This window comes from Prorops nasuta, unplaced genomic scaffold (assembly GCF_024137725.1).
Source record: "Prorops nasuta isolate Cenicafe-Biocafe unplaced genomic scaffold, Cenicafe_Pnas_1.2 PNAS00006, whole genome shotgun sequence".
NCBI classification, from domain to species: Eukaryota; Metazoa; Arthropoda; class Insecta; order Hymenoptera; family Bethylidae; genus Prorops; species Prorops nasuta.
In genome coordinates this window covers 3,188,581-3,210,905 of record NW_027116803.1, presented here as the reverse complement: position 1 = coordinate 3,210,905, position 22,325 = coordinate 3,188,581, and the positions used below count along the sequence as shown (strand labels likewise).

The 22,325-nt window shown below is 42.4% G+C and overlaps 1 protein-coding gene across 4 annotated transcripts; it reads right to left on the bottom strand.

The window, feature by feature from the left end:
* Positions 1–5,908: 5,908 nt before the first annotated feature.
* net lies at positions 5,909–22,113 on the bottom strand. Of its 4 annotated transcripts, none has more exons than XM_066728196.1 (2): positions 21,407–22,113; positions 5,909–8,200 (listed from the first exon to the last, which is right to left on the bottom strand). In XM_066728196.1, exons 1-2 carry the CDS (start codon positions 21,456–21,458, stop codon positions 7,023–7,025), a joined length of 1,230 nt encoding a protein of 409 aa, XP_066584293.1. In that variant the 5' UTR covers positions 21,459–22,113; the 3' UTR covers positions 5,909–7,022. The 4 variants fall into 4 exon arrangements, with proteins under 4 accessions (XP_066584293.1, XP_066584295.1, XP_066584292.1 ...); XM_066728198.1 differs by lacking the exon at positions 21,407–22,113 and adding an exon at positions 10,198–10,382; XM_066728195.1 differs by lacking the exon at positions 21,407–22,113 and adding an exon at positions 9,552–9,730.
* Positions 22,114–22,325: the final 212 nt, after the last annotated feature.

Sequence of the window (22,325 nt, the reverse complement as noted above, 5' to 3'; positions counted from 1 at the left end):
TTATATTTGATGAATAATAAGAACGATGTCATTAGGTTGCACAAATCGCATTAATTAATCAGTAGACATATAAATTTATTACCTTAATTTATACATTTTACGAGTGGTGCAATTGTTATACAATTGAAGAGAAGACTTTGTTTCTTCGTGAATGCTGAAGATTGGTTTGTTGAGATAAAAAGCAGAGGAATCGTGCTGGTTTGCTTATAATAGCGGTGTTTTTGGTTATTCAATCCTGCTTGTCCCATAAAAATTCTTCGACTACCTGTACCGATGAAAACTGGAATATACTCAAGTAAGTAGTGTGTGCATATAAATTTGGACATTAAATATAATGTTTAAAAGTTAAAACTACATATAGGACTTCTATAGAAAATTTCGAGCATTATATTACCATTTTAAATTAAACTTAATATCAAAGAAATTAAGTGGAATTACTTAAAAAAAAAAACTGGTATTTATAATGTCCAATGAAATTGATAGAAATAGAAAACCTATTAGAAAATCAACATTATCAGATTTTTGTTTAAACATGATAACGGTAAGTGTTGTAATCAAATAACACAAGCCCTACAGTACACCACCGCAGAAAACTTTATTATATATCTGCTGGTGGTTTTGCGAATCGTAAATCAGTTTTTACGACTGATTATTTTAGCTGGCCTGTAATATAGTGTACGAATTTAAGTTTAAAGTCACGCACAAGGCAAACTGTTTGTCGATCTGGCAGCCAATTAAGAGAGAGAGAAAGACAGAGGGGTGGGGGGGGGGGGGGCTGAGGAAGGTATCTGGTCGAGCGTTCATTAATATTTCTGAAAATGGTTTAAGCGAGCGATTTAAGGGGCGCCTCATTAAACTGGTAGCTTGGCCGTTCTGGACGGTCTCGTTGCTCGCATCTGATAAGAGTTAAACATCGCACGACAGAGGTGCTTCGAAAGTCCGCCGAGATCCTTAAGGTGCCAGAGGGGGAAAGCCACTTCTCTTGGCCCACCTCGCCTCATCCCACGCCGTGCAACGCCACGCCATCCCAAATCCCCTTTCTCTCCTTCTCTAGATTCCCAAAGAAAACGAGTAGCTGCTTCAGAATCACCAGCAATGCGAGTGTGCCAACAAACCACGAGAGAAAACCACTAACCCTTTATAACCCATTCACTTATATATATAAGCAATGCTACACTTGAGTGACGCTGCAATGCTCCTTTTCTTCGATTAAACCTGTAATATTTACATTAATATTAGCGAGATAGAGATGAATGAAAAGCCAGCAGAAAATAACCATATTATTGATTTTAGTGGTAAAAAAGGTCTTAAGTAGTCCAGTCACTTTATCCCTTAGTCATCATCAACTTTTTTTTGCAATCACAAAATTTTATCAATTTGAGGTTTCTTGAGTTTCCTATCTATATACATATAAAGAATCTTAAACTCTATTATTTAATTCGGTAGAACATTTTAGTTGAAGTGTTTGAATAGAAAGACACCTCTCAGTGTGACAAGCTTAGCTTGCCTGATTTATACAGGTGTAACTACTTGACTTGAAACTGAGTCATTCGATAGCTCGCTCCCTCAACGTTGATTCGATTTGCGCTCTTAAAGCCGATCGAATAATTGCGAGTAATTAATGATACGGGTTGGTTTCCGAATGACATTTAAGTGTAAAAAAGAGGAGAAGCTCGTGTCGGGTTATCGCTTGGTTAAGCATCTGCTGGCGCGTTTGTCATTCTCTCGGTACATCTGTCTAATTGACGCGGAATATCTGGCGTCCCCTTATTCCAACGAGCATCGCGATTCGTAAAGCCGGAAGTTCTGCAGAAGCACTTGCATCAAACTAAGGGCAAGCGCAATGGGGCAGATGTTTTCATTTAACACACCATCCTTCCTTCACCTTTTGTTCCTCCTCATCAAATTTTCGACAGCTCGTCTCTTATTACTCTCGCCACTCGAATAATTGCAATTTCTACCTTTTTTTAATTTATAGATACGTCAGAATTTAAAACGTGCTTGGAGAACCAATTTTTTTTATCGTAAGTGTAATTTATAAGAAACTTTGAAGTTCTTGCAGGTGGGAACAATATACACAGGCTTGTATATTTATATAATTACTAAATTGTGTATATGTAAGGGAGAGAAATTTCCGAATGATTGGTACAAAAGTTACGAGGACGACAAGGCAGAAAGGGAAACGAGACTAACGAGGACAGCAAGCAAATGGAGTTGAACTCTGTGAACCACAATCGACACACTTATTCTGCATAAATATATATGTATATTATATAGTAAGAATTCGTGTAAAATTCCATGAATTTCTATTTTGCAAAAACACTATATTCCATCAGATTCAATCGCTAGCTTATTGCTTACCTCTGAATAGGATTGATAGATTGGTAGATAAAACTGCAGGAATTCAACGTCTTGGCATAATGGGGCTGCTTCTCGCACCCTTCCAATTAAAGGTTTGGCTAAAAGGCGCGTGATTTTCATTCCGACCACTCGTAGAATCATCGTTAAGCTCACCTGCGCGTGTCTGATTATAAATTGGTGCTGCACTCCACAGTCGATCCCTATCCGCGTATTAGTAAGAAATTCTTTCGTGTGTGTTCAGGCAACTTCAGCCCAATTAACCAATTGCTTCGCCAGTACTAGGTCTATATACTTCTGTTAGGATTGCTTTTCGAGCGTTGCTGAAATTACGTTTGAATTCAGCTTTGGCTCTGTATTTAGTCGATAAAGCAAGAACCGATGGATTGATATAATTTTTGAGCAGGTATAGCTAGACGTCATTGGCCCACCTGCCTCATTACCGAATCAAGTGCAGCAGCAGCAGGGGTGGTATCTTGGAAGAGTCATTATTTTCTTCGGCAATTTGCCGAATTCGCTTATGCTAAGCAGCTGCCAAAGCCTCAGAGTTGTTATATATATATATATATCGTAGCTGCCGTAGTGGATCTCGCGACTTGGTTCGCTCCGTTTAATAATCAACGACTGGCCATTACCAAACGATCCCAAAATCGTTGACAAAAGGACCACGCGCTTCTCCCTTTCGGCTTCATTTTTATTCATCTCTTTCCACAGTAATCTCTTACGAGCTACCATCGTACAAATCGACCAGATAAAAAAGGACTTCTGGCAGAGCAAAGTTTGCCTTCGATCGTCCAAAGCATTCTAAATCCGATGCGAAAAGCCGATTATCTTAACAAACGAATAGTAGAGTTCTATATGACTCCGGGGTTTGATCTATGACGCAGCAAAATAGGTATAAGAGGTGGTCCCACCGAAAACCTATTCGATATACAGGAGTGTCTATTGGGAGGAAACAGTTCCTCTGAGTGAAATTTTCGATCGGTACCACCGATAACAGTATTACTTTCGTTATTTCTATATTCATTTTTATCGTTCCTCGATCAGACATCATCGAATTTCATTATTTTCCTCGATACAAGAAGCATTATCTGCTTTAAGAAATGTCACTCTTCATTTGTATCGTACTTTGTACTTGTTTAGTCCTAAGAGATATGAGGTAAAACTATTTTGGATGACGTTACAAAATATTTATATATATATATATATATATATATATATATATATATATGCTGGCTTCGTGTGTCACCAAGGAAAATCATTGTCTACCTTTAATCTTATTTATATATACCAACCATGCTCTATATATACACTACACCAGCGCTACATTCTGCCAATCTTACTTTCGCTCAGCTCGTCACGATGTACAATTTGATTCGTAAGCAATTCCTCCTCAGATTTATTGGTTTTGCATTTATCGGATTACAGCGGATTAATCGAAGAAGAGTTTAGGAATATTGAAGCAATGAACCATCTAATGGGAATCTATTCGCGATCTGAAAAGTTTATTTCGAGATTGGAAAAAATAGAAAGATCAAGGTGAGCTTATTAGTGAGATTAATGGCGTTTATAGATAGAGGGTTGACGGTGGTCGAGTAACTCTTATTTGTGCTGTCCACGGTTTCTATAAAAGTATCCAGCACAAATCGCGTGTATAACACTCCAATTAGATGTTCGCTTACGAAGGCTATTAGTGCAAAGCATTAACGATAACTGCCGATTATTATGGCTGACCGACCGGACCAGAGCAGGCTGAACGACCGGTATAACGCAATAAATATCACTGCGAATTAGCGGCAACTTGCTAATTCCTGCTAACTCTCGACAACATTTAAGCACTCTTTAACAAAAAGCGAAACGATCCAGCCAAGTAGCCATGCAACCTCTTATGAATTGAATGTGTCGTTTCGAGATACCCCATCATGCATTCTGCCTTTTACCATAGGCTCGTTTCTTAAATAATTTTATCGAATTCAGTTATCCGCTTCTCAATCGCAATATTCATTATCTTTCATTATTTTTCTCATTATCATATCATTAGCGAGTTATTTGATTCAGTTTGTATAATTAATTTTTATAAGGTGCACGTACAATTTTAGTGAAATCGATTGCCTTGAAGCAGACTTGGTCCTTTTTGTTTATTATTTGTTTCTCGAGCTCATTATCTCGATCTTCAATAAGTATCACCATGATTTTACATATAGAGATTGTCAATGATAAGATAATTCTAGAAGAGCGCCATTTCCAGCCAGTTTGAGTTATTGTTTTGTTACGTAGAATCCAATTAGTATATACTAATGATGATTATTGATATTAAGAAAATTTAGAAATACATTGTCCTGAATTATTTTAATATCGTAGATTTGGAAAACTTGGTTCCGGCCTTGTTCGTGAGCTGTAAGAACACAAATGAATTGTAACCTCGTCCCGGACAAATTTTTTATGCAATTTTATTCTAGTCTATCATAACCATATCCCGAGAAACAAATATAATTTGAGACAGATTTCTCGTATTCAGAGCAAAACTAGGCCTACTGGAAATTTGAATTTATCTTATTTATTATTATTTCAGATATACCAAACAACAAGAGATTTAGTTTGAATACTACAACAGGATTTAATTTTGCTTTTGTATATAGAATAGTATAGCTACTCGTGTCGTACATAAGGTCATGCGGAATAAGAGGACAACTGAATTTTGAACCGCTTCTCTATTACAATTTATATTCGATCTTAATTCTGGCCTACTTTGTTCAAACGAGTATAAAGACAAAGTCTAGTGGTTATAAGAGTTAAAATATGGAATAAATATGACCAGATTTCAAAGACCCAGTTTTGCTTTGAATACACAAAACCAGTCGTAAAATCAAGTCTCCGTTTTCCTTTTATATTTAATTATGGTAATTGCCCTTTGGCAAATTAAACGATAAAATTTTTATTGCTCGAATTATCCATAATCGCGAAAAATCGTTTAGCGTTATCTGCGTATACGTGATTAATGGAGAAAGATTAAAAATAATCATGTATATATTTTAGAAAACTAGATTGATGTTTGTAAGACACGTGGGGCAAGTTTATCGGATCGGAAAAAGAAGAGGAGTGTGATGGTGTTTCTTTTGTGCCATGCAGGTAGGAAAAAAAACATAAGTATTTGATACATGCGAGCACGGCGCGAGAGTAGCACCTGAGTAAATCGTGACAATCGCGTCTGTTTACAAAGTTTACTCGCCTGCAAGGCATACTACGCGTTCGCGTTGTACGTAAAACACGTATTTACATACGGCAGAGCGCTTTAAACGTGCGCGGTTAGGAAACTGGCTGCAACTAGTTCCAACTATGCTTGACACAAACAAAACCAAACCAGTGTATAGGATTAATTGTAATTTTGATCATTTTCCTATCTCTTCGAGTTGCTCCGAGATAAATCTGTCTTTTTCATCAGTTTTTTTGTTAGGGGTGGAGGGAATTCTCAGTTTAAAGTAGAAGGGAAGACGGGATTCTTGCGTAAGGTGCGTAAAATGAAATAAAGAGACAAGGATAGTACACACTGTTTATAATGCTACTTTCAATTTTATTTGAACTTTGATTGAAACGCGCGAGGTTGCCTTACAACGTAGAAAGGTACATACAGGACGCGCAGCTATTTTAATTGCTGCGGCAAATGGCGTTATCTACCGCCATTCGCTTATATCGACATATATATACTATATTATATATATATATATTTCGTATTGTCTTAGAACTATTAGTATCACTATACATGCGCCGCATCTCTTTCGAGCAGCCGCTATATTTACACGAGAACAATATTGTTCACCTGAGATAACCTTGAACGCAATTTCACATTCTGACGCATTTTCAAAATGTTCTCGAATTCCGCCCCACCACATTTACGCTTGTAAATTACATTGACCAACGAGTGGTAAATCGAAGAAACGACAATTTTCGTTGGTCGACCTATCATTCTTATCTTTTAGTTTCTTAGGATAAAAAGAGAGCGAGGAGTATATGCAGTTATTATACAGTAGACTCGGAGAATGAATTATTGAACGGAACGAGTATCGTGAAAGGGAGAATTTGGAAAAACTTGTATCGATTAGCAATCGGCGCTGTTGTATGCGGAAGAGGGCCTGCTATTAGTTTAATAGGTTAAGTGGATTCAACGGTTTAACAAGGTTTAGGATTATATAACCACTACATACACAACATTTTTACATATTAATCGGATAAGGCTATACTGCACGAGTATCGCTGCACAGATTTACTAGTCTAGAATGTGCAGAGACACCGTTGGCTAATTTCTGATTGAAAGGTCGTTGAAACGAACGCATACAATGTACGATATATGTATATATATATAGTTGGATTGCGCGACGTTGCGTTACAATAATTATTGTCTTAAAATCCCTGTCGAAACGAAGAAGAGGAGAGAAAGATGTGGAGTGAGTCTTGAGAACGATGCTCGTTGTACGGTCGCCGCTGCTAACTAGTATTGGATCACTATGCTGCTACGGAGCTGAGATCGGTATGGTCGAACGCGATCAGCAAATAGACTTACGCATCTCTAACTTAACAGCTACATCGAATTAACGGCTAACTCGCATATTCGAGCATCCTTAAAGCCTCCTCACACTCATCAGCAACGAGTGTAAGAAGAAGATGGCTTAATCGTCTTTTCTCTTTCTGAGTTTGCCCTCGGTCTGGATGGTCCTGGAAACGAGATCGACGCAAGCGCCGAGGGAAGCTCCATTGGCGGACTCTCCTTCGGGGGTGTTGACGATTTTACCGAGGGTCATTATGTAGCTGCAAGCGATCCTGAGAACGGACAGTTTGGAAAGCTTCTGATTGTGGGAGTAAGCGGGAATGGCTCGCCTCAAGGTGTCGAAAGCCGCGCTTATCGTGTGCACTCTCGTTCTTTCCCTGGCGTTGGCCTCTATTCGTCTTTCCCGCGTCATGTTCTTGTAGTTGCGTTGCTGCTGTTGGCCAGACTGCTGCTGATGTCTCGAGTGACTCGACTGGGACCCGCTCTGAGAGCCGGATTGTTGCTGATTTTGCCGATAATGGTTCGCCACTGCGTGATCCATTGGATAGGACTGATTTCTGTCGTAACTTCCGCTTACGGCAGGATGAGAAGGAACCCTTGGTACTTCCCCCCGCAAAACCAGAGCCAAAGGCTCTTCTTGGAGTCTGGGATGCGAGGATAGAGAGTCCTTGGAGTTTGGCAGCCCCGTCGTTCCCACCAGTGAGGTTGGTACCGGTACCGATATTGGTACCGATGGCACCGCAACTGCTACCGTTCCACGTTTCTCGATGATCGGTGAATCAGCTCGACTCTTTAGCCTGGCCAACACCTCTTCTTGGATCCTAGCCTCGTGCCTTCTCTTGATCTCCTCGTCTTCCCTCCTTCTCTCTTCTTGCTGCTCGGCGCTCAATCTCAGGCAATTTACGGTGGCCTTGGAGGACGTCGAGGAGGATGACGAGGAGAGGGAGGATGATGACGAAGAGGACGAGGAACATGGGACCTTGATCTCGTTGCTTTTGCCGGACGAGGATGCGCTCCAAGGTCTGAAGGGGCTTGGAGAACCAGCAGCAGGTCTGCTTTCCTCATCCGCTACCACGCTTTCGTCGATCCTGTTGAATCTCCTCTTCTTAAGTGGTGCCGTGCTTGGTTCCTTGATCTTCCTCGGTTCGGCCAGCTTCCGTTTATTCCTCAGCGAGATCGGGGATACCTGGACCTCGACGCTGTCCTCGGAGGCGCTTGGCGAATGGAGTCCTGACATGTCGTCTTCGTCAGCTCCGCTGCAGAAACCCGTGTCCTTTTCCGATCCTGCCATCACACCGCCTGTAACCAAAAGGAAATTATTAATTTTTGACACAGGAGTACTTTAAATTACTTCATCCATCGACATCTTTCATTCTTCATTTCGAGCAAACTATACTTTTTCTCTCGTAAATTGATATCATGACTAATGGAACAGATTAACGCATCCAGCAATGTGCAATCCATTAACAGGATAATCATCATAACTCTCCAATGACGTTTACGTTCGATTGGCCCTAAATATACTTCGATAGTAATAGAATGTTCATTTCGGGAAAGAGTAACGAGAAAATCTACAAAAATTAAAACGATAAATTTCCTGCGTACTCTTAATATTCGTATGATCCGTATGGTACAGAGGCTTTATTCAAGCGGTTACATCGAAGAGTAGGGATGTACAGTCACCGTCGCTGCTTCTTCCACACCATGTAGGGAGGAAAGCCTGACGAGTCAAGATTTTCTGCTCGCCGGTTATTACGTAATACCGTCGAGCAGCTAATAGCTTACTAGATTCTCACACCGAGCGTTATTCTCATCAATATATATATATATATATATATATATATATATATATATATATTGATACGCTCTTTCAATTTGTTGAAATCTTCGAACGTTTCAATTATAGTTTTAAGATCGAATTACTGGGTCATCGTTATTGCAGTCTTATAATAAAGCGAGGAATTATTTACCCATGAAAAAGGTAATTATCGAAGGCCAGCCATTGTTTTTGAAAATGGGTGGGTGGCATTGGAGAACACGTAGCGAAACAGGACGAGACCAGAGGATGCAGCACGTGGCGCAGCAGGACACCGGTGTTCTCTTTGTATGCATCGTGCGTATGAACTTTGTTTCTCTTTCCCTCCCTCCCCCCCCCCCCACTCCTCACTCTCTCTCTCTCTCCTCCCACTCCTCCAGCTTTGCGAATCCGTGGGCGGATTCGCCTCGGTGACGGGATGTTTTCAGCATCGGTGCGTCATCCAGCTGGTACCATCTGGCGTGCAGGGACTTGTTTATAATACCCCCCTCCCTCTCCCTCTTTATCCTCCTCTCACTCTAGTCCATTCTTACCTCCTTCCACCTACGCTTCCTACGGCTACCGGCAGATTTTCTGATTCCCGGTGACTCGAAGACCTACTGATTTCCTTCTCTTTAAACAAATCTACAATTTGCAAAGACTAATGTAGATCTCGTCACACGAATCATAAAGCTTTCTCGTATAATTGTTGTAAGATTTATTTTGCTCTACGTGACAACGTGCTTTTTACTAGCTCGGATTCAAGTTCCTCGATCGCCGTGATCGTGTACGCTTAGTTGTTTTGACTCCACCCTTCGTTAACCTCGAGTCTTGTTTCATTCAAATTAATCGTACCTTTTCGTTCGAGTTCCAAGATCTCCTCTTCCTTTCGAGTAATCTTTATTCCGCCTTTCACATAACTCGTCATTTTCTTTTCAACCCCAGCTGGTTTCCTTTCAATTGTTTTGCTTTCTCCTCGCGTACGTGTAGTATACCCTACGCGTGTTGGTGTTTCGCGCCATGCGTCATCGTCGTATTCCGCGACCTGACTCGACTCGACTGCGACTCGTTCGTCTCTTTCTGCAAGCCGCCTCCTTCCCCCCCCCCCTTTCTTCCCTCACTCTACCCCCTCTCTCTCTCTCTCTCTCTCTCTGCTTCCTCCCGTTTCTAAACAGGACAAGCTCGAACGACCACCACATGGCGCTGGCGCCAGTCTCGTCTACGTCGCTCTCCTTTTATTGCCTTTCCGAGAGTCACCGGCCGTGAGAGGGAGAGAAAGGGAGATAAAATCGCGAAGGAGCGAACGTGCCGACGACGAGAAGAAAAAGAGGCGAGGGAGAAGAAGAAAAGACCACTTCCCTCCTTTGCTCTTCGTGGCCGGCACTGACCTCGACGATCACATCTATACGCTCACCCGCGCTGCATCCGGATAAAAAAATCCAAATTCCTCATTCTTTCCCTCTAGCATCCTGTATACCACACTATGTACACAGGTACATACCTACGACAAACCCCACATCTTCCCCTCTACCTGCTCCCCATTTTCAGAAATATATGTTATCCAATAACCAAATCTCTATTGTTGTATTTGTTTCGCCGAATTCTCAGGGCACAAATCTCGATAGGAATATTTTTCTTTCTCCTCCGGTTTGTTCCGAGATACGACGATGGATCAATTCCCTCCAGTGTACCCAGGTGAATCGAACCTGCGCTCGCTCGGAGAAAGAATTCCGTCAGTGAAGCCGTAATGGATGCGCCGCACCGTTATAAATTATAAAATCGATGGCGGGACGAGGCGTCTGCAAGATGATTCGTTCGGAGTCGTAAGAAATGCTTGTGGATGCACGGGCCCGCGCGCATGCGCACACATACACACACACACACCTGCTGGTGCATCGTTAACCCCGACCGATCGAACTCGTTCAACGACAATAACGCCTACGCTGTTATTATAATCGACTACATTTAGCTTACTTGGTTTCATCGGGAGCCGTTTTATTTCACGCGTGGTGCACGCGGTTCTGCGCTACACCTGTTTCAAATTTATGGCGGTAGGGCGTATATCGCGAGAGATTAACCTTCGCGGATCAACGGGGCAAAAAGATCAATTGGCTCCGTGCCTATTGCCGATTTGCCAAACGGCGCATCTCGTCTTTCACAACGCTCGATGTACGATAAATTTATTCGAATAATTCAACTGCTCGATTTTGCGTCAGTTTCGCCGTGCCAATGGCATAATCCGTAAGAGGGAAAATACTCTGTTTCGAAAATAGGTCAATTTGCTTGGACTCGATATTAAACAGCGATTCCAGTGGAGCACGCATTTTATCCGATGTATGTGCACGTTTCCTATCTAATACTATATCTACATTCTTTTAATATTTTTCCGGAGACTTCATCTCTTTCTCATTAATCGCTTTTGGCTCTCTGTTATCAGGCAGCGATAAGCGACTCTCGATTGCGTTACACTCGCGCTCACGCACTGGTAACACTAGCGCGTAATGCTGGCGCAGAAGTATATGTATATTTGCTACGTCTGTAAGAATCAAGGCGCCACGCGGAGTTTCTCCATCGCGTTGGCCAAATGCTGAAACGTAAATAAAATCGCGGGTCGTTAATGTGCGCGAGCGGGAAAATAATTCGAGTATATATATATATATATATATATATATATATATATATAGTATACCATGGAAGGATCAAGCGGCGAAGGATAAATTGGGTGGGAGAATCGGGAGAAAAGCAGCTGAGTGAGGAATTTAATGGCTTTGGATCGGATAGTGTCCCTCGAAGACTGAGAGAGATAAACCGTTGAAGACACCTGGCGATCGACCATTGGGGGTCACGCGTATTTCCGTTATCGGACGGGACAACGGTGATAAGCCAACTATCGGCCATCTGCTTCGCCAATAATCGCGAGAGCCTGCAATACCCTCCCCCCCTTCCCCTCCCTTCTCTCACTCTACCCCGAATGAACGCACGAGTGATAAACTCCGGAGAGTTACATCGCGTAGGATGAGAGAGAGGAAGCTCTCTAGCTCGAGGTCCTCCGGGTCGACGATGGGCGGCGCCATCAGCATCGACTGCGTCGCTACGTAAACAGCACGAGACAACACACACGCTTTCGCTCGGTCAACGAAAAAATCTCCGAGAAAACGCGCCAGTCTGCCTCTACCTCTCCTGTTTTCGTCCTTCGCTTGGAAATTGTTTTCCCGGAGGCCTCGCCAATAAAATCTAGTAACATATTGCGCGGTAATAAAACACGCTCCGCTATGCCACGAGATTCCATATCGCCTGGTCTTTTACTACTATTGCAATTCTCCACGAATTTATGAAATCACCCGGCCCATTATTTTCCACCAAATGCTTTTAACAGCTGGATCCCGTTGCTCGATATCGAACACACGAGCGATCTCGCGGAGAATAGAACATTTGTTTACACTGCGCAAAGTCGCAGCGCGAATCAAGATTCGGATTTTGCAGAGTGTCGTTTGAACGAGAGGCGACGAAGCTTCGCGTTGGCCAAACGTACGAAATGGCGTCATTCTACAATTGTTCAAATAGTCGGGTATAACCTATGCGGGCATCTGTACAAATCTCCGAAAGACGTAATTTCCAGTCTCGCCGCTCTTCCGTGTGTAAGCAGAATTGCTGTGACCTCTGCTATGTAGATTTTGTGAAAAGGCAGAGTTCGATGAATTGAATCGAACACCTGGCTGGTAAATGATCGTTTCTTCGTATATGATACTCGAGTTTTTTTTAGCTTTTTTAGAAGGCGTGTTAGCTGGATTCGCACATGGCTGTGTACGTGGCCCGGCACGATTCGCCAGAAGTCGTTATTATTTTATTCTCATATATATATATATCAATGCGACACAATACGAAATGAATATGTATCGCACCACTACAAGATATATACATATAAATGGAAAAGGAATTTTGACGCGTCGTTATGCGTGAATTCAGCCTTAGGGAAAGGAGGGTTTAACCGCGCTGTTATTGAGAAAATGAAGAGCGGGCGACAGGATCGAGTCTCGTTGGTCGCGTGGTCACGGTCCTTTTATCCGAGCAGCGCGATATAATGGCAATCTTTCGGCGAAGATGTTCGCTAAGATTGCGTCTAATGACGGGCAATTTGCTGTCTATTCACGCGAGGCCCATTTGCGGATCGTACGCTTGCTCGCCTTTAGCTTTTTGCTGACGCAGAACTGTCGTATTACAATCTTAATGGATATAGCGTAAAAGAAAACAACCTGGTCGTTTTCCCGTTAGATTTTCGGGATGAAACAAGGGGGAAATCCAGGAGGCAAGGCGTCTTGCGAAATCGAAATAAACGGTGATAGTTCGCCGTGTCCAGTGGATTTCGAGAGAGAGAGAGAGAGAGAGAGAGAGAGAGAGAGTGGGGCAGAAGAGCAGCGGTGGCGCTGTTGGCGGTGGCCAACATTCGTGCTGATTATAAATAAGTACCGAGATCGCTCGGACGATGCTTTAACCACGTTCCTCGCATACCGATTACTCCCTCCACGATCGTCTTCGCGAAGCGACGTAATCGTATCCACAAAAATCCCTCCAGTCATCGGTTCATTCATTCGCTTTATCGGGAAACTCGTATTCAGGCCTCTATGTTTATTAGGCGCGCGAATGCGAGGGGTCAAAGGTCAACGAATATATACTGGAGAAACGGTGCGCGCAACAGAGAAGCGACGGACAAACAGTTGCTTTGGCGAAGGCTCGAGCAACACTGCGTTACTTCGCGTCTATTTCGGAGGAGAGGCGCCTGCGTACCGTTTCTAAATTTATCTCATCTCTCTATCTGCACTTTCAATTGACCAGTCGAGACTAGTCGGCACGATGCGATTAAAACGGATATTTACGTTTACCTCCGCTCGTCCGCGGGCCAAAAGTCGATTAATCCTTAAACTTTTTCGTCCTAGGCAAATGTCCGGGTTGGGAGCGCCGACCTATCAGTCGAGCGACTTTCGAAAGAAGTATTACACAAGTTTGATTTAAGGGAATATTTCCGCTGTAGATGGCAGCGGCGCGACGCCGCTAGGCGGAAACCAGTCGTTCATCCAGCGAAATTTATCGCTGCTGCACTCGTGTTTTTCCTCGTATTTTGCGCGGCCGCCGCGTCGCTTTCGCAGAATTTCCTAAACGGAAACACCGCGCACGCGAGGAGAGATGTTGCCGTCTACGAGCGTCGAATATAATGCGACAGCCGCAAAACGGCAGGAGCTTTTTTCTGCACGGATATGTTTGCGCGCGAGTCAGAGGAAAACACGCTATAGAACCTGCACTGTGCTGCCATGACAAAAAAGCAATTCGTGCGAAAGCAGAAAAACAGGATAGCCGGAGCGCGATCCACGTGTTTCGTATCAATCCTTTTCGACATTTCACGCGAAAATCGCTCTACGCGACTCATTGCTGTTGACTAGCTTGCTTCAACGTAGACCGCGCTTCTACGCAAGTTCCGTAATGAAAAAAATCAACGATCTCTCAATTATTCGCGCTTGAAAAGTCCATCGTGCCTATTTAGCAGAAATTTTATAATTTTTTCAGGAGCACGCATATTTTCTGCACGAACGCTGCGTTGTTATTTGCCTTTGTTCGCTTATTGACTAATTATGTTGAGAGCAAGCGGAGAAGGGGAGAATCCGGTTAAACCGGAAGTGCATTACATAGAGGACACAGATTAGAATTGATTTTTGGCAAAATTAGGCACGCGCTAATCAGAATCTAATCAAAATGATAAAAGTTAAGTGCATTTCTGTCGTGTATAATATTTCAGGATGAAGACTGCAGCTGTTTTATTAATGCCTGATTAAGCAAGAGGAGAAGGAATTAAGTGTCCAGCTAAAGCGGAAGTATCGACACACCCCGGATGAGACTATATCTGGTATCTATCGCACAAAGAACCAATTCGAATTTGATCGATATTCAAAATTAAATCTATTCTACACATCTATATTTACAAGATAGAGAATTTTATTAAAGTTAGTTTAATAAAGCGTGACACAAGAGGGGACATTTATGCGAGGTGAGACGAGGGCTTTCTTAAGCTGTGATTGGCAGGCGTGCAGGTTGTCTATGGCTCGTAATCGGAATTTATCGTCCAACCTCTCTCTAATCCATCGCTAATCTCATCATTTCGCGTTTCGTGCACTGATGGACACTTTATACGGAGCCAGTCATTTCGACAACCATAAAGGAACGGACTAAATCTATTCCTGGGAGAGAATTCGATATCTCGTGACTCTGACCGAGCGAGTAATGCCTTGGCGAATGAGGATCTTCGGATTTCATGCATGCATTGCGTCTAATGGCTCATCCAACAGATTCTACCTTTATACATATATCTATTAAACGCGTGATCCTTACTCAGCTACTACGACTCTCATCATTGGACAATTCTAACGATTGGAACGATAAAGAGGGAGTAGAGATCTTTTTACAACCAAAGAGCTGATCCAGGAGAAGCGTGACTTGGCATTGAGTGATAAGAGGTGGAATGCTTATCAATTCAACACCTGTTTGACAAATTATAATTATCTAAACAGCGACGATTTCGACCTGACAAACTAATTGCTAACGTCAGTGTTGATCCAATCGATGATAAAGCATTTCAAAAATCGAAGAGTGTGGTATATATATATATATATATATATAGAGCATATGGGATTTGGTGTACAAAGTTACGAAAATCGTTATCGTGTGCGAGGTACGAAACGGGAAGAGATTTCGAGGAAGAGCTACGTAGTTGTGTCGATCGCATCTCGCTATGAATATAAGTTAATTTATTGCGTAGATTATTGACATAATTAATACGCCCCTTATCTTCGACTCCGCATCGAGTTAGGTCGCGAAGGAGTCGGAGAAAGAGATGGATAGAGGGGGAAGGAAGATGGGGAGGGGGAGAGGGAGGAGATCAGGAAAAATCTTTGGGAGTTATCTCCGGCAACGAGAGCGTTGCGAGAACACTCGAGCTGTATTTGCTGAAGCAGTGTGAATGCGTTAACCTTGAGCGATAGTCGCAAGTGTTACAAGCAAAATAAAAATATGAGACTTGGCAATTAATCAAACCTTATCCAGCAAAACAGTTCGTTAGCCAATTGCGGCGCGAGTCTTTTCTCTTTGCGGAAACGTCGATGGTGAGATGTTTTTATTTTTAGTCGCACGTACCAATCTGAATTTTCGGCTTTTGAGGTGTCTCGATAACGTTCGAGTTGCTACATTCAGACCAAGTAAGAATAAATAAAGAATAACGGTTTTGAAAATTATCAAAGGTACTATTTTCAAAATTTCTTGTTGATTCTGTATCTAATTAGAGACAGAGGAAGAGAGAGGGATAGAAATTATTTGATTGTTTATTAGTTATTGTAGAAAAATGTATTTTTTAACGTAGAAACGGACACTGAAGCAAATACTAAGTAGTGTAACTTTCACAGAAGACTCGAAGCGAAATTTATAACTAAAATTAGAAGGTTTCAGAGGGAGGGAGGGGGGAGGATTCGGAGGATCTGGTAAATTTGGATCGAATCAACAAGCTTCGCGTGAAACAGTAAAAATATAAGCAGAGTTGGCAGAAACGGGTAACTTGTTTGCCCCACTACGATTCTCACTCCTTGTATGAAACAGGGGATGGGAAATTACTCGTTTCTGGCAGCTCTGGCAAGGACGCGCCACAGGTGCGCTTCCACCCTTATCTGTCCGATCCGTTTTGCTGGCCGTTCAAACTGGCGGAAAGCTGCGGCTCACCTCACCTTTTGTGCCATGCGTCACGAGTAACGAGTAGCGACACTAATCGATCTAGAAGATGCCCAGTCAGAGATAAGCGTTTTATCCGCAAACCGTGTCCACGTCCCAGGCTTTCGCCAGATGTGCATCTAATTTACGCCCATTAGATATTCTTCCATCCTTACGGTACTTGGCTCAAACTGTTAAAATAACTCGTGCAATTAAAGGAGCTTCGGTAATTTATGCATATTTCGAAGGCCACTGTGGCGTAATATAGGTGTTTAGCAGCAGGGGATTGCGCGTGGAAAATCCTGAAGAGCTCCACCGATACAAGCGAGGCAGCCACAGGTGCGCGATGTTTATCTGTTAATGTCAAGATAGTTCCGCAGTGAAGAGGCGCGCGCCATGCTTACGATTATTAGCATTACGCTCCTTTCCCCTTAATCAATTTAGATCGCTCCGGAGATAGAGCACCGGATCCGGATATGAGGGCCCGATAAAATTCGTCCGTCCAATATTCAGGCTTTTTAAATATGTATTTTTGCTAGTCTCGTTGAAATAGAAATTGCATTTCGGTGCTCGTTGCTTTCTCGTGTGACGTGATTTAGGGCAGGTGAAAATTTCGTGGCAGATGCGGAAGGAAGGAAGGTATATATAGGTATATCAGAGTGAGCACAGGTATTTGTAGGTAGGTAGAAGAGGAAATATCGATGTTATCTTTCTTTCTTTGCGAAGGTCCTCGGTAAGAATGAGTTTTCTTAGGGAGGAGGGTAGGAAAAATGGACGGACAGGGCGAGGGATAGAATAGTGTAGAGAGGGAGGGGGGGGGGTTATGGGAGGGGAGAATTTCCGCAGGTAGCAGGTGCGGCGGCTGACTGGCGCACAGGTGGGTGGTGAACCGTAGTGCTCGTCAGCCTGTGTACCCGTGACACGCACAATGGGGTATCGATTACACCCTCAAGGGCTGCTCGCTGTGGGACCACTTGCCTCTCACAATCTGACTTAACGACCGCGTATTCTTGGAATAACTGCGCCTTCGTCTGCCAGATTTGCCAGACTTTGGAATTCAAGTGTTTTCCATGACTTGGCACAATTGAGCTAAAGAAATTCGCCAAACCAACTGCTTACCTGCCTTTATTAGGATTCACGAAACAGTCCTCTAACGAACATTTACCAATACATTTTCAAGACACGGGGACTATATATAGTTATAGTATTTTCTATTTCTATTTTATTGCACGGTATTAAAACTAATAAGTTTACCACGAGAGAAATGATATTTAAAAAATAATGCTAGTTCGTTCTGAAAAATAGTCTCGATTTCCTTTTAGATAGTACCGATTTTCCCAGTGGAGAATTGAACTTAGTCATAATGTAAATATTATCACGTGAATGTACGATCTATCGAAATTTCTTTCAGTTCCTGGTAACACGGAATATAGGATCTTTAATTCCATCTGATTTTTATCTAATATATATAAAAATTTTATTCTTATCTGCACCACGTGAAAGATTTTTATAAAACAGGGGTCAAAAGCAGGAAGAGAAGGATGAGAAAAAAATATATATGCTGATAGTTGGAAAATGATGACCGACTGTGCTAGAATCTGACCCAAATACATCAATTGGTCTGGCGTGGGTGTTGCGATACACTTAACGCACAACACAGCCGCCAGTCAGCGAATTCTTAAAATAGCGCGCTTGCGTTTTGAGCACGTGCGTCGAATTTTTCTTTTGTACGACAGTAGAAAAATCGAATCTTTTGATTCCTCGACTATGAAACCTGTAACTTTTCTGTTCTACATATAGTAGGGAAAAAATTAGCCTCTTCTGGATTATCAATGACTGTCGAGAGATGCGATTAAAGAACGTAGTAAAATACTGTAATAGTAAAGGAAGGAAAGTTTGATCTCGAGGAAAGGCAGTATAGCGCAGAGTTCGAATTCCAAGTGTGCAAAGGCCGCGAAGCAGTTTTAGCTTCTGGCATCAAAGAGTAAATTGCAGAGTTCCCTTTCGCTAGTGAACGAATGCGGTCCCGTGTGGTCCGTTCATCGAGTAAAGAGAAGTAGAAGAAGCCATGTAAATATACACAAGGTACGGAGTACTAATCTGTAATAGTTGCTGAAGAGCAGAAGCAGAAATGTGTTCTGCAAAATCGATGATGGTTGAAGCGGTCTAATTAAGCCGGTTCACGATGCTCGTATCCAAACTCTATTTTCAAAACTAATATAGTCGTAAATTAACGAATACGGTTCGGTGTGGTCCGTTAATTAAATACAAAAGAGCAGAAAAATGCATGGTAAACATGATGTATAGAAGGTACGAAGTACTAATCTTTAATAGTTTTGGAAAAATAGTAGAGACATATTTTTGGTTTGCGAAACTAAACGAAAAACGATGCAATAAAAGCACGTTCGAACAATTAGCAAAAAACTGACATTTTAAACTTAATTTTCTCGTTAATGGTGAAGTTTAGGATTTCTGAAATTCTACTCAATTGTAAAGAAAAATTCAAATAATTTTCAGAAATGTTAATATCAGCTGTTATTATAATAATTAAAGTTAAATTGTAGTAGCAAACCAGATTAGATTCCCTCAACTTTACAATAATTTTAATCCACACTATTTATTCTTTGCGAACAAACGAAAATTATAATTATTGTATAAGTTCCGATATATATAGAATACTTAAAAACAGTATGATCCATCGATTTTTCCAAGACTATATGTTGAAAATTAACACAAAAAATAGCAAAGTTTTATTTACCAGAATACAAAGCAATTGACTAAAGTATCAAAGACATATTATCATTTCAAAATTTCTTGTCGACGTCTTCACATAATCCGGTCGTCGTTCTTTACATTTATTACTGTTTACAAGTACCAGGGTAAGTAAAACGTATGAATGACAAGGCGAAAAAGAGGGATAAAAGAGCCAAGGAAATAAGTGATGATAATAATAACGCAAAGAGGGGATTAATCGTTGAAAGAGCAGAGAGTTGATTTCTGGAGGCAGATGAGCACCGAAAGAGAGAGAGAGAGAGAGAGAGAGCGCTGGAGCAGTAGTGGCATAGGCGTGAGGTTTAAAAAAGGAAATAAGGCGGCGAGTGGATGGCATGTATAAGGATGAGAGGGAACGTAACCGGCAACCGACAACCGACAACGGAGTTGAACGGAGGCTGTTGGCTGATGGGAACGGGATAGAGGCGATCGGATGGAGGAAGGATTGAAGCTTGGTCAAGGGACCGCTTGTTTCTGGACGTTTGTAAGCCATGTCCGTCTGTGTGCGGCGACCCACGCTGGCGCCAGATTTGCCGCCACCCGTCGCTGCCTCCCCCCACCCCCTCACGCCCTCCTCCCTCCAGCTTTCTCTCCATGCGCTATCCCGCTGCCTCCAGAGATCCGCGACTATTCTTCCCCTCGCCCTCCACAAACCCGACGCCGCCGCCGCTATCCCGCTAGTCGCCGCGCCACGCCGCGTCACAAGTCTCGTCTCGTCTGGTCTGGCCTGCTGCGATTCTGCGGGGGAAATCCCCTCTCGCCATTCCCACTCTATTTCTCTCTCTCTCTCTCTTTCCCGCTGGCTCGCTCTCTCGCATCAGCTTCTCTGTGCGGTCCGGCTGGCGCCACTCATAACAATAATTATCATTCCCCGTGCACGACCCCCACTGCTCGCGAGACTATCAATCAATTCTGCGACTACCGACACGCTTAACGCAACCGATATCCTTCGACAATTTTTATCCCACCCTACTCCAAGCTTCTTTTTTTTTCATTGAATTCATTTTTTGCCACCCGCCTTTTGGCCTGCTGCAAAATTTTTTTAAGGTTTCTGCTTGGAATGGAGTAGTCTCGAGGTAAGGCGTGATTCGTTAATTTGAATGTTGATTCTCTGCCAAAGTCAGCTAAATGCGCCTGGTGCACCGCGAGGGAACATGCTGCTGTTTCTTATCATTCGTTGCGAGCAGCGTGGCCCATGTGTTTAGTTCAACTTTATATATTTTAACTGGATGATGAAATAATGGTATAAAATTGAACGGAAAGAACGAGATTTTTTTGAAACAGTTGAAGGTCTGTACCGATGAAATTTTTATTGAATCAGCGTTTTTATTAGGAAAGTTTTCTTCGCCTGCAGGTAATTTTTTGTAATTTTATTTTGTTACTTTTGGTTAGCTGAGTAAAATCCGACGCCTTTGGCGAGTTGTTTTACGCGCCATGCCGTGTCCAGTATGCAATGTATAGCCGCGCACAATGTCCTTATCGAATTGATTATTTATTCCTAAACAATATGTAATTCCAACGAGAAATTGCCAATCAGCATGACAATCAGCAGGAGGTTTAAGATAGCCGACCATAAATGCAAATTCGCCAATTTTTCACTTAATTTTTTCAATGTACCAACGCATTGGTTTACGGTATTTCATTCTTAAAATTTCTTGGACGATTGTTAGAATTTCTCAGCAACGAGCATTGAATACTCGTTTAATAGAACCGTTTGAGTGTATTGATAAAAAATGAAATAACTTTCTTGCAGCTCTACACATCTGCCTAAAGAAATTAAACAAAAGATTTTCACCTTTAGAACGCCATATAGTATTTTTCCATTAAAAATAAGATTTCATTTTCACTGATATTTATCCTATACAAATGTTATGTTTGTATCGCGCCAAAGATCCGAAGCTTTTTAAGATCCATGAATGAAAAAAATTAAGGTCCTCGTACACGAAAATTATAAAATTATAAAAATCTTACTTTTCCAATGGCATTTCTAGTTCGTACAAAATATTTTCATACATAAATATAACTAGTAAGCTTCCTAAACATACTTTCCTCCTACTAACACACGCAATACACGCTTTATTCAATATTACAATTTATTTCCAACAGCGCTACGTAAATTTGTGGTCCACGAATGAGCGATTTCTTTACGAAACGTACAAATATAACATCTACGAACGATAAGTCGTGATATTTACCTTTAATGAAATCAGAAAGCTCGGAGCTCGTTTCCACCACGTGGCGGCTCATCTTCCTACCATCTGCACGCGTTTCGCTGAGTGGCGCACCTTTCTCCCTTTGAAACTCCCTCTTTCTTCACGCACCCACGCACCAGGTCACCTCACTAAAAAACTGCCAACGACGACCAACTTGCACCAGAAGACTTTCACGCCTGTTCGGCCCGATATTACAATTAATCCAACAATCGTCCAAAGCGACAAATCGAGTCAGCTTATTCGCTGTCCTTTTGTCCACTTGGCACTTTTCGTGAGAACAGCTCAAAAATCTGGCACTGGTATCACAATATCTCTGAGTGTATCAAAGTTTCAACTGTTTTATTGAAAAAAAAAAAGTTTATTTATTTAAAGAAAGCGTCGATAAAAATCCTGATGGAGCAGATGGTTAATCCCAGGAGTCGTAGGTTTAGAGTTTGATAAAGCGCAGGTATTATTGGAGCACGTTGCAAGTGAGAATGTAAGTTTGAAAAGAGCTTAGGAGCGCAGAGTGACGTCCTCACCGGTTCGCAGTCGACAGCGTACTAAACTCAAACTGGCCTCGCTCGCACACGCGGGCGGCACGGCGCCCAATCTTTCTTGCCAGAGCCAGCAGTTGCCCTCTAGCTGTCTCTCTACTATACTCTGCACTGTGTATAGGAGTAAGTATAGCATGCCGTGTGCGAGGGAGTCCAACACCGAGTCCTTCCTACCCACCCGCTTGCCTGCGGCCCGTCTGTCTGCCTCTGCCTGTGTTCAGCTCTCGCCTGCCTGCCTACCTACCCTGTGCCCTGTACACGACTCACCACTACACCATCGCTATCGCACTATCACTACTCCACCGCGCTACCACACTGCGATGGATGCTTCTGCCAATCCACCAATACCATCAATAACAACGACA

Coding starts and splice junctions, on each gene's coding strand:
- net (XM_066728195.1), bottom strand. CDS start 9,624: ATGACGAGTTATGTGAAAGGCGGAATAAAGATTACTCGAAAGGAAGAG. Junction 8,201..9,551: donor CTTGGAACTCGAACGAAAAG/GTACGATTAATT, acceptor TTTTGGTTACAG/GCGGTGTGATGGCAGGATCG.